This window comes from Meleagris gallopavo, chromosome 1, assembly GCF_905368555.1.
Source record: "Meleagris gallopavo chromosome 1, MGAL_WU_HG_1.1, whole genome shotgun sequence".
In the NCBI taxonomy this organism is placed as follows: Eukaryota; Metazoa; Chordata; class Aves; order Galliformes; family Phasianidae; genus Meleagris; species Meleagris gallopavo.
The window spans coordinates 87,843,162-87,859,671 of NC_139404.1; the positions used below are offsets into that span (position 1 = coordinate 87,843,162).

General features: G+C 44.8%; 2 protein-coding genes across 2 annotated transcripts in view; both read left to right on the forward strand.

Moving 5' to 3' along the window:
- Positions 1 to 8,309, forward strand: part of C1H3orf52 (chromosome 1 C3orf52 homolog) — a 43,806-nt gene extending 35,497 nt beyond the window's left edge. The window contains exons 8-9 of the mRNA XM_085239868.1: positions 652 to 963; positions 1,349 to 8,309. Of these exons, the coding sequence (XP_085095994.1) occupies positions 652 to 963; positions 1,349 to 1,599 (563 nt within the window). The 3' untranslated portion in view covers positions 1,600 to 8,309. The remainder of the gene's footprint in view (positions 1 to 651; positions 964 to 1,348) is intronic.
- Positions 8,310 to 8,898: 589 nt separating this feature from the next.
- Positions 8,899 to 16,096, forward strand: LOC100550270 (OX-2 membrane glycoprotein-like). The gene is made up of 6 exons (XM_010720932.4): positions 8,899 to 9,041; positions 10,466 to 10,807; positions 12,011 to 12,073; positions 12,190 to 12,289; positions 12,492 to 12,612; positions 15,515 to 16,096. The coding sequence occupies exons 1-5, from the start codon at positions 8,981 to 8,983 to the stop codon at positions 12,589 to 12,591; spliced, it is 666 nt and encodes a 221-aa protein (XP_010719234.2). The 5' UTR covers positions 8,899 to 8,980; the 3' UTR covers positions 12,592 to 12,612; positions 15,515 to 16,096.
- The last annotated feature ends 414 nt before the right edge of the window (positions 16,097 to 16,510 follow it).

Below are 16,510 nucleotides of genomic sequence, written 5' to 3' on the forward strand. Positions count from 1 at the left end.
TGCTCAAGTTTGCATGTCTTAAAAAGCAATAAAACAAACCTTGCAGATGAGCTTAAGGGATAAGAGCAAGTGCTTTGAGTCACTGAAGCAGTTCAACCCTTTTGAAGAGAGGAGGACATGGTTTCATAGTTTCACTATCTGTTGTTTTCACTTGTCCATCGTTACCACTCATCAGCTGAGATGCTGTAGGGCTGCTTTTAGTAGTGAATTTGAAAGTTGTGCATTTCTACCCTCTTGTCCTCTGATTTTGCCAAACTCTTCATTTTCATAAAGAACTGAGTGCAGTTTCAGGCACCACAATATAAAAAATAACATAAGACTATTAGAGAGGATCCTTAGGAGAGCTGTAAAGATGGTGAAGGATCTAGAGGGCACTGTATATGAGGATTGGCTGAGGTCCCTGGGTTTGTTCGGCACAGAGCAGAGGAGCTGAGGGGAGGCCTGATGGCGGCTGCAGCTTCTAGCGGGGAGCGGAGGGGCAGCGCTGAGCTCTGCTCTGTGTGACAGCAACAGGGCCCGAGGGCACGGCATGGAGCTGCAAGTCCCTTCCAGCCTGGGGTATTCTGTGATTCTCAGATAACAGTAAATCCAAGTGTTCTTAGCTCAAATGTAAGCACAAAGTAACAGATTTTTCTACTTTGTGTTTTACAGCTATCTCAGACCCCAAAGTAGAAGCCAAGCTTATACCCAGTCCTGACAAAGCTGAAGTCTCTGAGGTAGTGGTGGGGATGAGCTGCTCAGCAACAGGGAAGCCAGCTCCAAAAATCACCTGGCACCTTCCTAGCACCCTGCTGCAGAAACCAAAGGAGTACCACATCAAGCTCAACAACCAGACCATCACTGTCATCAGCAACTTCACCCATGCCCACTCCAAAATCCTCAAGGAGTACCCCATTGCCTGTGTGATCCAGCACCCATCACTAAATGTGACCCTGTCCCTGCCCATGGACAATCTGACACAAGGTCAGTATGCAGCCTGACTCCTTCCCTGGAATAGAAGACATGGACACATCTCCTGGGCTATATCAGCCTCTAAGGGCTGGAGGGCAGGTGGGAAAGGCACCATGAAGAGCAGCTGGGATGGGGAGGGACAGGAGAAGGTGCTTGGAACAGCCAGACATCCTGGGCAATGATGCAGACATTTGGCATCCATTTGGGACACTATGGTTTGTCTCTGGGTCACCAGACCCCAAACACAGGTCTGTTAGTTGCACTGCTTGTATATATGTTTGCATGTGCCTCTTTACCTCCTCTGACCCAGGGGATCAGCCAAGGGATGTCCAAAAAGGGTTTGGGTGTCCTTTCTTCATGCACAAGCCTGCCTGAATACCTGCTACTTTTCCCACAGGTCAGGACAGTATCATGGCACCAACCGTGGCCATTGTTGTGGGGGTGCTGGTCCCTCTGATATTCCTTCTCGTCTTCGTGTTGCTCCTTTGCTGCTGCCAGAGACACCTTCGTGATCCAGAGAGAAACCCAGCGTGGCCTTGCTGGGTAGGTCTGTGTTCCCTCGCCGAGGAACAGCAAAGTTCAGATGGGAACCATACCTTATACCACTCTTCTGCTTGGCTAGGCCATGCTTTCAAGGATGTGTTTTGAACAGGAGGGGGGATCTTGAAGAGAAGCATGCCACAGTGCATTGCTCAGGATGGGAAATGCAGCCACATGTGACCCTACTGGGTTCTGTGAAGGATGACAGTTCTAAACCAGAGCAGACCCAGTTGGATGCTGCCACGTGACTAAGTCCTGTTTTGTGCTGATGGCACCTCAGCCTCTCTGCAGAATATGCCTGAGGCATGCACCTTTGCCTTTAATTAATGTTGTGGAGAAAAAATAAGGCAGTGGCAGGAAGTACAATGCATTTCTTCCACTGATGCTATTTTTCTAAATCCAAGCTGAGGTCTACTAAGGGAGCTGCAACGGGAAAGGCCCTGTCTACCGTGCTTGAGCACCGACAGACACAAAGCCCCATTTGGTATTGCAAGCAGCCCAAGTCTGAACCCCTGCACTTAAAACATACATATATTTTTCAAAAAGTGAAATAAAACATCTCTTCTGCTAGGTCCTTGCTGTTTGTGCCAAGGAGAGAGCATGTGGACAGTACATGCTTACTGGCAAGCGGGCTACCGCTGCAGTGCCCAACACATGAGCTCCTGCATGCCCTACATGTGGACATCTTGGACTGTCACGTAGACCTGCTGTGACATCACACCAAAGGAAATAGAGGGGGAAAAAAAGAATGTTATGATACGTATTTATTTTCTTAGACAACTTCATTCCGTTTTGTAGGAGAAAAGCTGTGAATTATTTATTTAAGACTCTAAGACTGTTGGCTTGGCTGCGTGGGTCTGTAATGCAACTTGTGGTTGGCATTTTCTGTGCTGTATTTATTCTTTTCCCATCTTTCAACATCCCAGGCTCCAAGCGGAATAAGGGTTTCCTGAGGCAGTGTGGTATTTTGTGGAGCAGTGATTTAGGAGGTGCTGCTTCAGGTAGAGGGAAGCAGCAAGTGTGTGGAACCTGCTGACATTACTGAGAGCTGCCAGGAACCTTCTCCCCAGCGGGCATGGGAGATGGAGCATGTCTGCAGCTGGATCAGACTTGTAACCCTGTCGGCAGACTCCAAGCCATCAGACACCAGAAAGTTACCACCCTTTCCTAGAAAGTTTTTTAAAGGCAAAGTGAAGTTTCCTTCTCCTTCAATGGTTTCCACGGCCAATTTTTCATTTCCTTAATCTAACACAGTTGCCTCCTGTTTCCACATAATCACACCTGCCTGGGGGGAAGAGGTGGAGGAATTTAAGGAGTGTTCGGAAGGGTATTAGGCAGAGCAGTCCTCCCTTTACTCCTGTCCTCCTGGCTCCATGCAGCAATTGTATGCTATCTGGTTTTTCCCTTGCACATCTACTTCATGTGTACTTCCCAGATGAAGCAGGTTGTGTGGAGGCCGACAAGCTGAGTCAAGTGAAATGAAAGAGAGTGGGTGAGCTGAGAATGAATAAACCCACTTCTTGTCATAAAAAGCTTTTATAGAATCCCTAATGCTTAGTAATAGCTGATCTGATGATTGCAAGGAAAGGGGAACCAGCTACAGACCAGCAGCTCTTGCAATTGGGAATTTTTCTTTTGAGCCCCATAACTGTCAAAGGAGGAAACCTGATTTTTTCCAAACTTCCCCACAACTGCAATTTAAGTTTCCTCCACACCTGTATGGAAAGGGGCAAGGAAGTGAAGCAGACCTTCCCAGAGAGTATTTTGTATCCAATGGGTTGCAGGCAAAAGAGCACTACTCCAGGGTTCTTGGGCTGTGTTGTATCAGAGCTCTCTGCTCAATACGGTCCACACTTGGCCTTCAGGGGTTGGGTTGTTTTTTTTCTAAGAATTGTTAAGGTTGTTTTTAAGAGAAGATACTACAAATATTTGGATTGCTGGGCTTTTATTTCTTTTTAAATTTTTTATTATTTTATTTTTCTTTTTTATTTATTTTTAAATAAAATAAAGGGAAAAAAGAGAAAGATCTATTGCAGACATGGGGAGTCTGGACATGGGAATGAAAAAAATTTTCAGAAAGACGATGAAAAGGCACAAAGCTAACAAGAAACCCTTATTAAGCATATGGAGAAATATGTTTTTGTTTTTTACAAGTTGATCTAGAATGGGAAAAGAACAGAGTTTGAAGTAAAGAAAAGGCCTGCTTATGTGTGTTTCTGACTTTTGCTCTTTAGCCGAATGTTGAATTGTGAAGGGCTTTTGTATGTTCTCCTTACTGGTGCAACAGAACTAGAGGCTGAATGAAAAGGGAGGATGTAGAGGCATGATACTCTGCAAAAAAAAAGCATGTTATTCATCTATTTGTTTTTTACAGCATTGGGATGAGAACACCAAAACGAACGAGAAAGGTAGAACATTTAAAACCAGTACACATATTTGCCTTCATAATATACAAATCCATCAGCTGAAATACAGCACCATAAAATACTGTATGCTACTGTTATTGTGTTTGGCTTCATGTAGCAAAGAGCTAAATGCAGGCATCCAGGCGATGTACAATGAACAATGTCAGATGTGAAAAGGACTATAAAATAGATAGAAACCACCTTTGAGAGAACAAACAAGCATGTGACTGGAGGAGATGAGGGTTTTACTGTGGGTGACTAAGATCCTAACTGTTGTTTTGAGGTTTCTTTACGATTATCTTGTGCTTATGTCGTTTGTCAAGTTATCTCTGTGAACAATTTCATAGTTAAACTCCAGTGCTTCAGACGGGTTTATTCATATCTTTAGTATTTGTTTTAATAAACAGCATGTAGAGTATGAAATGCTGCAAATTTCAATTGGTTTAGAGAAACAAAAATAAAGCTCGTCACAACTTCAAGCAGAATGAACTGCTCTATACTTCTGTTCCATGCAAGCAATGTGGAGCAGCTTAGCTTTGAAAGTAAGTGAAAACATAGTGTACAGGAATGTCCCAGGTTAGTTTTACCACCACTGAAATCCCCCAAAGCCTAGGTAAAAGTATGGTTACAGCCTGCATCCATACATTGACCAAAATTCCCCCTTGCTGCAGGGCCTCACGATGGATTTGGTTACAGAGGAGATGACTGAGCTGAGGGAAATGAAGATAAGGACAATTCTAACATAGCTTTGCTGACAGCATAGGCTGTAACTGAGCCTGAAGCACGTACTTCCTGTAGAACTTTGTTTTGCACTATGTCTCCCACAAAGGTTTTGGGGTTTGCAACCCTAGGGAATGAGCACAACATGTTCCACTATCACCATAGCATAAGATACACTTATGTCTAGATACAGTCCTTGAATAAGATGTGAAACTATGCTTTTTGAACTTACTGTATCAGTATATAAAAAAGAATTCTAAGGTTGTGCAGCTTGCCCATGTTTATGCTTTGGCATGGTGGGTTGCTGCAGGGATCTGCCTGCACTGGTATTTTTTCTCTCTGGGTGGTGGTTCCTGACTCCACCAGAGCAGTAACACGTAAGGACTGAGGATGTGACTTTGAAATGTAGCTGAAGTGCTGCCCTCACACATTTGGTAAGTCATGGCTGAAGCAGGAAGAATATTATTCTATCAAGACCACTACTGGCAGAGACATGGAACTAAATCCATGAAGTGAAAGGGAACTTTGTTTTGGCGACTGAAGTCTGAAAGCAGCATTCATCATTTCATTATTCTGTGACCCTGAGGAATTACTCATCAACTAAATATCGCATCAGGGAATTTTCTTATGAATTCATACTTGAAAAAAAATGTAGCCTATTGTTGTTCACTCCTTTTTCAGCACTGGGCAGCAGAAAACCCACTGAAATGAGAGAATTGCCTTAAATGAGTGCATTTTCTTTTTCATAAAGAGGCTATCAAACCAGACAGATAAAAGTCAGACATACTTTTGTTTTTTCACTCTTAGAATACCAGAAATCACTCGAACTTTGGAAGCCATACAAAAGACTTTCTCATATCTTCACAGCTTTCATCTTTGCTTACATAAAGCCGTGTGTGAAAGAGGCATTCAGCTCGTATCCAAGCAGACAGACTTTGTTGTGGTCTGTTCAGCTTTGGGTAAAAGATCCATGTGAAATTTCTGGGAAGCCTGAGAGAATCCTCAGCCTAAGACCCCTGTACAGCACAAACATCGTTATGACTTCCCGAACTGCAATTTTTAGGATGAATCATCCTAAAGAAAGGGGAGGAAAAAGTGGCTTGTCTAATAAAATTGTACTAGAAATCACATACAAAAGATTAAGATGCGAGGAAAAACTAGTAGGGGGGTGGAGGGTGGAAAAAGAAAAAAAAAAACACTTTTAGACTAAAAGTTAAAGATTTTCTTTTAATTTGAATATTTTATTTGATATTATCCTTCAAACAGATTATGACGGGATGCTGAAAATTCTATAAATACCCAATGTTATATTTTAAGCTTAAAGAAACTAACATTTGCCTCAGAGGTGTCAAGGAACTATTTACAGAAATAGCGCTACAGTTCTATAGAAATACAGCTATTTTCATAAATGAGTTTTTTCACCTTTCCATTGGACAAGGGAAAATTAAGACATCTGTTTGCCATAGGTTTATTTCTAAATATCAGAACTCATACACAAAGATGAGAAAAGGGAAAATCCAATAATGTTTTAAGATCTTTGTATATCAAATTCAGAACTATTTCATTTTGAGGATATAAAACATTGGTTGTGTCCTTTCTAGAAAGAATTTGTCAGTAGAAGCAATGTGGCCATTCTCAACTCAGTGCTTCAGTATTTGTCCATGTATCTTCAGCAGTTCTTCCTAAGAAACAGACATCTTTACTGTAAAAATTTCTGGCCATGTCAAGACCACTGGAAAGGGGTTCTCAGGTCTTAACTTGGGCTGCAGGGGTAAGCCAAGACCTGACCATAACATCAGCAGAAAGTGCTGAGCTCTCTGCAGGCTCCTCTAGGATGGAAGCCTTCTGAATAAGATGCAAAATGAAAGGGACTGAGCCTGGATCATACGTAACAATGTCCCAGCTTGAAGGAAAGGATAAAGCTATGTCTCTGGTGGGATCTGGCCCAGCAAAAGGCCAGATGACTGTGACTGCCAGGTGACTGTGTAGTAATAACTCTTCAGTCTTAGGTTCATGAGTGTATCACCCAACTGTGGATCTGAGAGAGATGGATTTGGGGGACACCATAGGGGAAAAAAATGAAACCAGAATTCACCAGGAAACAACATCAGTTACCACTAGTGACTGTTCTTCTGAAAGGCAAGTTAGAAGGTCTGGGGATCCTCTAACTTCTAGCTGGTTTTCCCAAGTATGTTCATGGCTGATTTCTCTCCCTGATGAAACCCCTACACATCTGACCTTTGAAGATGCTGCCTTCTTGTCTCCAGCACCTTTTCTTTGCTTTCCTTCTCCCTACCAGGAGCTGGCTGAGCTGGGAAGAACTCTAATATTGTGTTCCTGTGTCAACACCCTGGGACACAAGGAGCCAACTCCAATCCATGCCCCAGTCCTCTGCCAGGTGTTAGCTATCCATCTACAGGACAACTGTGGCAACCAGGAAACTTATGAAATGGTGATGGCCCTAAGGTGATGGTCCCTGGCCTCTTCTCCAGGCTGGGACCAGAAGCATAGCACCTCTGGGCAGAAATGCAAACCAACAGGGATGGGGAGAAAATGTTTTAAAAAAAAAAAAACCTGCTGATCACCTGCCTTTCCCTTTGCTAGTCATTCTCCTTTGTGGCATAAGTGGAAAGAGAAAGACTAAAGCCTGAAAATGAGGCTGACCCCCAGCAAGTGTTCCTTTCAATTTAATTCTAAGGCAGTTCTGCAGACTTTCTTCCTCTTTTTTTTTTTCCTTTCTTTCCTTTTTTTTTTTTTTTTTTTTTTTAAAGAAGAATTAATTAAGGTCAGGCTCTGCATTTCTTAACAATCCAAACATACTGCTTTATCTAAAAGTTGAAAGCTGCAAGGTCTGCCTAGAAGTAGTCCTCAGTGGTGGTTGTTTTAAAGCAGAGAGCTGCATTTACCCAGAGCCTTTGCTAAATGCTTAGGAAGGGAAAGCTAGCCTCTTTCTTTGTATGTACATAGTTCAGAAACTATGTAAAATAAAAGCAGGAGGGGAGGGGATCTCAAAAACAATGTCATGGAAAAAAACAACAGATGTTCAGGAATGAAATTGTTGCTAAAATAAAATTTCCACTTTGCTTCCTGGAAAATGAGATTGAAGGGGAGAAATGGGGGCAGGATTGAGGATAATTGTGCCAAGTGCCCCTCTCACATAGGAAATAAAATGAAGATTTACACACACACACACATCCCCAGACCCCGCATATGTCACCACCTACTGCTGCCAACTGGGAGCCTCATCATGAAAGTATGAACTAAGAAAAGACCCATGCAAGTGCTCAGCTATCTGTGGGACATGATAGTGACCCTCCTGATGAAGAGAAGCACTGAATTCATAAATAGCAGAGATGAACACAGACAGAAATTGTATAGTAAACTGCTTTGTATAAAAATACTCTTGTGAGATAGGCTTTTCTCTGTCGTAAAGACAAATCCAGAACAAATTCATCAAGCGCAGAGGGCACTTTTCTGCAATTACAACCAGAAACTAGCATGGTGCTTGGTCTCACTGCTGGGTTACTGTGTGGCTAAGAGATGTAAGGCTGGACAGTGAAATCCTTGCGCACTCGTCCCCTATCACACTACTGGCTTTAGGTTTCTGGAATTGCATTGGATACAGACAAACTTGGGGAGGGGAATCTTCAGCCAAACCTGCCCTCTGCAGACTCCTTTCATAATGCAGCTTGTGTTCTTGGATTTGGTTTGCAGGTTGGAGCGTAGCAGGTGGAGTTTCTGGATGCCTCTATGCTGTCTCCATGGTGGAGGAGCATTCAACTCCTTTTCTTGCTGGTGAGTCCTTGCTGCTGGATGAAAGGCACTAGGGTGATCTCTCTGGGGACCGTGAGGTTGGCTCCCAGCATGGTGCTTAGTGAGTTGCTGGGCAGTGACCCGTGTGTAGTGCCTCTCAAAACTTCTTCCCAAAGCAGAGAAAAACTGTGAGCTGCTGGTACCCTCTTTTCTTCTCCTTCAGGCCACCAGCCACCTTCATTTACTCAGAAGAGTTACACCTGGTAAGGCACAAGCCCTTATGATGGCACCCAGAGCTGAACTTATTAGGGTGGCTCTGACAGGCCTGCGAGGAACCCCAAGCATTCCTGCTCTATTTTTAGGGGTTTGGGGTTATTTCCAAGCCTGAGAGCCCTTGCAGTACGGGGAATAAATCCGTGTAGCATGACAGTTAAAATGTGGTGAGCAGCAGGAATGGGATTAATTAATGATTGACCAGGAAGAAGGAAGTGAAAGAAAGTCTGATTGGTCTCCTGGGAAATTTGAAAAAAAGGCGCAAAAGCTGAGGGCCAGCCTCCATTCAGCGGTGGTGGGAGAAGTGGCAAGTTTCGGGATACACACTCAGCCCCACAATGCTTCTGCTGCTCTGCCCACTGCTGCTCTGCCAGAGCTGCTGGCTGGAGGCTGCCAGGGGTGAGTAGGAATGCCCTTTCCCCATAGACGCTTTGTGGAGTATGAGCAGCCTTTCTGGGCACACGGAGCAGCTCAGGGGTTAAGTTGAACTCCTTAGCTCCACGGCTTTGCATTTCCAATTCATGTCTCTGAGCAATGCATGTTGCTTTTGGGACAGGCTGGAGCAGGGAGGATAGTCTCCTGGCTATGGGCCGCTGCTTGCCCTTTCGTAGATGCTAACATGGGGGGCACAGGGATGTTCTCTGGAACAAGAGCTGTTTTACTGGGGCTTTACAGGACACCCCAGAGCAATTTGGGGCAAAGAGGGATTATTTTGGCAGCAGTAGGATGTGGGCAGGGAGGTGGCTGAGGCAGGAGAGATAGCACCTCTGTCTCATGCCCAGCTTCAGGGTGGGTGGTGGCCCTAAAGGTCTGGGTCTGCATATAGGGACCATACACACGGAGTGGGTAGATGACCCAAGTCTCAACTTCTTATTTTTTTTCTAAGACACCCTGCCCAAAATGCATGAATGGGAAAACCCAAATGCACAGAATGATAGAATATCCTGAGTTGGAAGGGACCCATAAAGGTCACTGAGTCTAACATTTGGTTCCACACAGGACCACCACAAGTCCAAACCCTTTGTCTGAGAGCAGAGTCCAAATGCTTCATGAACTCCGGCAGCTTGAGGCTGTGCCTGCTGCCCTGGGCAGCCCGATCAGTGTCCAACGCCCTCTGGTGCAGAACCTGTCCCTAATCCCCAGCTGCCCGTCCCCCTGACACAGCTCCGTGCCGTTCCCTCGGGCCCTGTCGCTGTCACACAGAGCAGAGCTCAGCGCTGCCCCCCCGCTCCCCTCCCGAGGGGCTGCAGGCTGCCATGAGGCCTCCCCACAGCCTTCTGGGCTGAACCAACCAGGGGCTCTCACCCTCTCCTCATATGTCTTGCCCCTCTTACTCTTCACCATCTTTTTAGCCTTCCTTTGGACATTGTCTATTAATTTTAAGTCTTTCCTACATTGTGGCACCCATAGTTCATGCAACACTCTAGGTGAGGCCACACATCCTGATGCACTCCAGGGTACAGTTGGCCTTCCTGGCTGCCAGAGTATACTGTTCACTCATAATAACTTGCTGCTGAACCCCAGGTTCAGGGCTATGTATGTATGTATGGCAGGGCTCATGCTGAACTCCTTCATTAGTGCATCTTCCCGTCAGTTGATCCCATATCTTTTTCTCCTCACCAAAGCACCGCTTCATGGCTAAGAAATGCACACCATAGACTAATCGAGTGATGGCCACTTGCAAATGAAGGTTTCCAAGAATCTCTGAGCAGCCTTTGTGGACTCTCACTGCAGTTTCAGCACTCTGCAAGAGAGGTTGCTTCAGGGGACTACAACTTTTCCCTGGTAAATTGTGTTTTTTCTCTATTCTGGTTTGTTTCTAGGTTTGGAGGAAGCAGTGAAGTGTGAAAGCATTACTGAAGCAAGCCTCGGTGAAGAGGCAAATTTCTCTTGCAACTTCTTACTCCCAACGGATGTCCTACAAGTCACTTGGCAAAAGATAAATGGATCTTCCTTCCAGAACATAGCCACTTACAGCCAAGCCCATGGGCTGCGACTGATAGGATCATTTCAGAGGAAGGCACGTTTCATTAGAGCAGCCCTGAATACCTCAGCCATCGCTCTGCAAAATCTCACATTTGAGGATGTGTCCTGTTACAGATGCATCTTCAATGCGTTCCCTCATGGCTCTTTCAGCAGCAAAGATATATGCCTCAACATCCAGAGTAAGTTTTCCACTAGCAGCTTCTCACTTTCTGCCATGCAGCACAGGTGTGATGGAGTCAGAGGGCAGGTGAATTGTTATCCCCTCCATCCAAGGCAGTTTGCTACACAGCAGCATCTGCTCAGTGGATATTTTCCAGAATCACCATACCTGTCTATAGAGGTAGTGAAGGTAAAGAAGCCAGGGGATTTGGATAAGAACCTTAGTACAGAAAGCTGACCTATCCAGCTTTGACCACTAACTGAGTGTAATCAATGTCTTCTCTCATCAGTTTCTGAGCTTACAGAGGAATTTGAGTACCATTTGGCTACAAAAGGTTTCCTCACTGCTGTCAGCTCAGCAACAGGAAAGTCTCCCCCCAGCGTCACCTGGTTGGTTGATGGAGGCCTGGATGAGTCCCCCAAGATACACCACATCCAAAACCCGAATGGGACACTGACAGTGGCAAACAAATGCACCTTCTATGCTAGGTGCATCTACACTTTGGCTTGTTTCCTTGGCCACCCACAGAGAGGGAAAATGAAGTAATTTCAGCTCACAATAAAGAGTTAAGGCTGAGTTTACATGGAAAAGTGCAGCTTGAAGCAGGGAGTGCTTTAGAAATCAGTATTAGTAGTGATACTGCTAGCCAGCTCCAGGGAAACAAAAACATAACCATGTTGTGTGTGATTGCCCACTGTTTGGCTGCTGTCCAGATAGGCACTGGCATGTGCAGTTGTAGTAGTGCAACTTGTCTTAAAGAGTCTGATCCTACTAGAGATCTTTTCTGAGAGTGCAGACCTTATGTGGGATGAAGATTTCTTAATTTGGAAACATACAGAAGACTCTTTCCTATAGTACTTCCATGGCTGCACGATGTCTGTGTATGTATATATGTATTATTTACATAGGAATCACAGAATTGCAGGGGTTGGAAGAGACCTCCAGAGATCATCAAGTCAAAGCCCCAGCCAAAGCAGGCTTCTTACATCAGGTTGCACAGGTGAACATACTTACATGCATCTCTGTATGTTTCTATTTATACATAATCACTTATTTAGGGATGATATTCTCCAGCATTATCCCCAGCTGGAGTGTACTAGCTAGCAGAGTAGGCCCTTGCTGTTGAATACTGGGGAGCAGTCTTTCACAAAGAGGGTCCTATAGGATGACACCTCTCAGGAATGATGAAAATCTTCCCTAATTATAAAACTTCTTTTTACAGAAAGTAGAAACACAGACAATCCAGAAGACAAAATGTTGGATTTGCTTTCCCCCAATACAAGAGGTATTTCTGGTATTTATTTTAAAATGAAATGATTAATGTTTCAGTTTAGTCACAACCTCTGGAAGAGGACAGAAGGAACATACTGACACTCCTCCATGCTCTGTGTCTCTTTATAGGTATTGAGAAGAGAATAGGCCTTGTGGTGGTCTTCATTGGTTCTGTCTTAGCAGTTTTGATACTTCTCATCATGGGGCTAATCAACAGAAGAAGGAGAAAGTAAGAGTGATTTTCATTTTCTTGTGAAGGACATGGCTTACCTGTGTTCACATAGCAATTTGCCTTTCTCTTTCCTGTTGGTGTTTTTATATATTTGCACTGGAAACTCATCCAGGTGGAAACACTAGTTTTAAAGCAACAAGATTCAATCTAAATGCTAGATTTCTGAGTATTATGTGATGAGTTGGTGTTTTTTTTTCAGACTGCAGAAACAGAGAGCACGTAGCACACCTAAAAAGGAGAAAGGCTTACAGCAGGATGTAACTGAGCAATCCGAAAGCCTGAACATGCTGAAGGACTAAGACGGTGCTTATCAAAATAAGGTAATGCCAGTGCCCAGCACTTCCAGCAATTCTTCAAATCTTTCAGAAGTCTTGGACAATTATTGCAAGGAACATGACAAAAATCTTCTTCAAGATAGAATCATAGAATGGCTTGGGTTGAAAGTGTTCTTAAAGACCATCCAGTTCCACCATCTGTCATGCGCATGGTCACTACCCACTAGACCAAGCTGCCCAGCGTTGAATGATTCCAGGGATGGGACATCACAACTTCTCTGGGCAACCTGTTTCAGTGTCTCTCCACCTTCACAGTGAAAAATTTACTCCTAACATCTCATCGAAATCTCTTTTAGTTTAAAACCATTCCTTTTTGTCCTATCAATATCTATACATGTAAACAGTTTATTTCCCTCCTTTTATAATATTCGTTTAATTTGGAAGGCCTCGATGAGGTATTGCTGGAGCCTTCTCTTCTCCAGACTGAACAAGCCCAGCTCCTTCAGCCTGTCTTCATAGGAGAGGTGCTGCAGCCCTCTGTTAATCTTCATGGCCCTCATCTGGATCCTTTCTAAAAGCTCAACTCTTACCTGTGTTGGGGGCCCCAAACATGGATACAATACTCCACCTGGGGTTTCACCAGGGCAGAGTAGAGGGAGACAAGCACCTTCTTCTTCCTGCTGACTACGCTTCTTTTGCAGCCCTGGATACTGTTGGACTTTAGGGATACAAGCACACATTGCTGGCTCATGTTAAGTCTTTAATTTACCAGGACTCCTAAGTCCTTCTTGGCAAGGCTACTTTCAAGGAGTTCTCCTATTCTGTATACATATCTGGGATTGTCCTGACCCATAATGTAACACCTTGCACTTTGTTGAATCTCATTAAGTTTATATAGGCCCAGCTTTTGAGTTTGTCAGGATCCCTTTGGATGGCATCCTTCCTCTGTCCATATTAACTACACCACACAGCTTGGTGTCGTCTGCAAATGTGCTGAGGGTGTGCTCAATCCCATCATCTATGTTATTGATAAAGATGTTAAAGAGCACCAGTCCCAAGACAGACCCTTGGGAGACAACACCCATCACTGGCCTCCACCTGGACATAGAGTGATTGACTGCAACTCTCTGGCTAGGGTCATCCAACCAATTATTTACTCACCTAATAATTACCCTTCAAATTCTTATCTCTCTAATTTAGAGGTAAGGATGTGTTGCAGTACCATGTCAAAGGCCTTACACAAGTCCAGGCAGATGAAATCCTTTGTCTATTGATGCCAAAATAGAAGGCCATCTGATTGGTCACGCATGATCTGCCCTTGGTGAAGCTGTGATGTCTCAGATCTCCTCCATGTCTCACACACCTTAACATCTTTTCTGGGAGGATCTGCTTCATGATCTTCCCATTCACAGGCACGAGGCTCACCAGCCTGTAGTTGCTGGGCCTTCCTTTCCACCTTTCTTGAATATGGGACTGATGTTTCTCTTTTTCCAGTAACCAGGAACTTCACCTGACAGCTATGACTTTTCAAATATGATGGAGAGTGGCTTGGCAACAACATCAGTCATCTCCCTTAGGACCCTGGGATGCATGTCTTCTGGTCTCATAAACTTGTACACATTCAGTCTCATGAGGTGTCCTTGGACTTGTTCTGCTGGGGTCCACTTGTGCAGGGCTCTTTGTAGGGCTGTTATTCTAGCTATTTGGGTGTGAAAGCCAGGATGAGCACTCACTGTCAAATCTCCACAGCTCCAGATAGCTGCAGGGTAGGTGACCGCATACATGCCCCAGCTATGCTCTAGCAATGCTGGGGAGTGTCTGGAGCTTGAAGGAGGAAAGTTGGTCTGCAGTTGAGTGGAAAGGCAGATGAGGTACTGGAAATGCCCATCTGTGTGGATGGGACGTCCCTTCTGGACTAAGGTGATGCAGCACTGCAGAGCTCAGGCTCTGTGACTGGCAGTCTTAGACGGATACTTTCCCAGAAAGGTTTGTCCTGCCCTGATGGTCACACAGGCATCAGGGTCTACTGGAGGGCTGGTGGCATCCACAGACACAACTGGTAAGTGACTGTGGCTGCTCTTTGGCCCCATTAGTCACTTCTCTTTGATTTCCCCTCTTCTTTCAAGCTCTTGCTAGTCCTGTTGTCGCAGACTGATTATGATACAGCTTTGGTTTTAGCAATAATTTAGGTTTTATTAATATTTTCATGATAAATCACAGGGTTAGATAGCGTTACTTAATCATAAGCCAATTTAACAGTGATTCAATGGAGCTTACTACCGTCGAATACAGTGACTTAGTTAAAGGTTTGAGAATGACAAGGTTCATCTGAAATTTAAAGGCAGAGTATTCTGAGGGGAGGTTTCTAAACTCATTTGGGTGAATTACTTAGCATCCCTTTCATCATCTCTCAGTGAGTAATGAGATCTGTCCCAAAAGGAACTCCACTTCTTCACTGTTGAATCTCAAAAATAATCTATGCTGAAAGGTGTCCCAACTCTGGCGGAGATCAAAGATCACAGCAAACTGAGGTCCTCAAGAGCTCAAGGGGCTCTTTGCTTAGGAAACCCTTAACAGCAGGACCTTGAGATAATTGACTTTAGTCAGAAAACTTTCCATTCTGGCCACAATTCAGATGAGGCAATCTTGGAATTTTCTCCCAGTTGTGCAGTTCCAGTGCTCCCAGGTTGTACAATTCTGGTACCTTTCAGATCAGGCTGCAATTCAAGGAGCAGCAATTCCAGGTATGTTCAGGGAGTGCCTGAGCATCTCAATACACTATGCTTGAGCAAAAGCAAAATTGTGCCAGTGGCTTATGCTGAGATCGCAGAGCAGCTTAGGGGTGGCACCACCACACCAGTGCTGTGAACAGGAGCCCTTCTGTTTTCTTGTCTTCAAGATAATGGTCATGTTATTGTCGTTAATTATTGTGCTGACTTTTTTACAGAGGCAGACACCAGGATCTTCACTTCACAAAAGGCCACTAAATCTGAGGAGAAATCTGGAAAAGAACAAAGGAAGAGAAACCAGGAAGAGAAACAAGAGGCTCATGTTTTCAGAGGAAGCTGACAGCCAAGACAGTACCATCCACAACACACCTCTGAAGAAGCTCCCTGAATTGTGCAATAATGAGCTGGGCTGCACGCTCATGAAGAACAACAGTGAGACAGAGGCATGTGAGGAGTCTGAATTACACCCTGCCATGGTTACTCCTTGGCCCAGTACAGGAGGGCAATCAGCCCAGCAAAGCCCTGTCTTCACAAGTCCAGAGGAGCACTGAGGGCTTCATGCAGGTGGGGAATCCAGGCTAAGGGCTCGGAGGAGACAGCCTATACCGGCCCTCCTGGTGCTGTCTCAGCAGTCCTACAGTCCCAGAATTCAAGTGTGTATCCTGTCAAGATAAGCCACCACCGAAGCACCTTTTGAACTTAGGGGTCACTGTTTTATGAGGGTATGGGACATGGGATGGGATGCAGTGGGAAACAATTTATGTTTTTTTTTTAATTAAATGACTTTCCATTTCCTAGTAGCATAACTCTTTATTTGATATGCTTGTGTGTATGGGGGTCTAGTGCCAGCAGCTGGGCTGAGACCATGGTGTCGGGGACTGGAGACACCCACATGAGCCAAACCATCCACCAGATTGACCAAGGTCAGCAGCTGTGTGTGGTGTCTGGGGCAAGTGCGGGTGTGCTGTTTGAGAGCCAGCAAGCATGGAGGTGGACCGGTTGGTAAGTAGATGACATGTGGCTTGGGAGTCACGGATGGACTGACTGAATCCCACAGCTGTGGAGAAGATGGCACTGTCTTCCTGTCAGAGGCACCTGGCAGTCAGGGTAGGAGCAATGGGAACAAGAAGTACCCATTCAGTGTGATAAATGTTTTTTTCTTACTGAGAGGTACGACAGACATTGGAACAAGAGCCTGGAGAGGCTGAGGAGGC

Bases quoted from the DNA above. Each gene is read 5' to 3' on its own strand.
- LOC100550270 (XM_010720932.4), top strand. From the start codon at position 8,981: ATGCTTCTGCTGCTCTGCCCACTGCTGCTCTGCCAGAGCTGCTGGCTG. The intron at 9,042-10,465 runs GTGAGTAGGAAT...GTTTGTTTCTAG, and splicing joins CTGGCTGGAGGCTGCCAGGG to GTTTGGAGGAAGCAGTGAAG. The intron at 12,290-12,491 runs GTAAGAGTGATT...TTTTTTTTTCAG, and splicing joins ATCAACAGAAGAAGGAGAAA to ACTGCAGAAACAGAGAGCAC.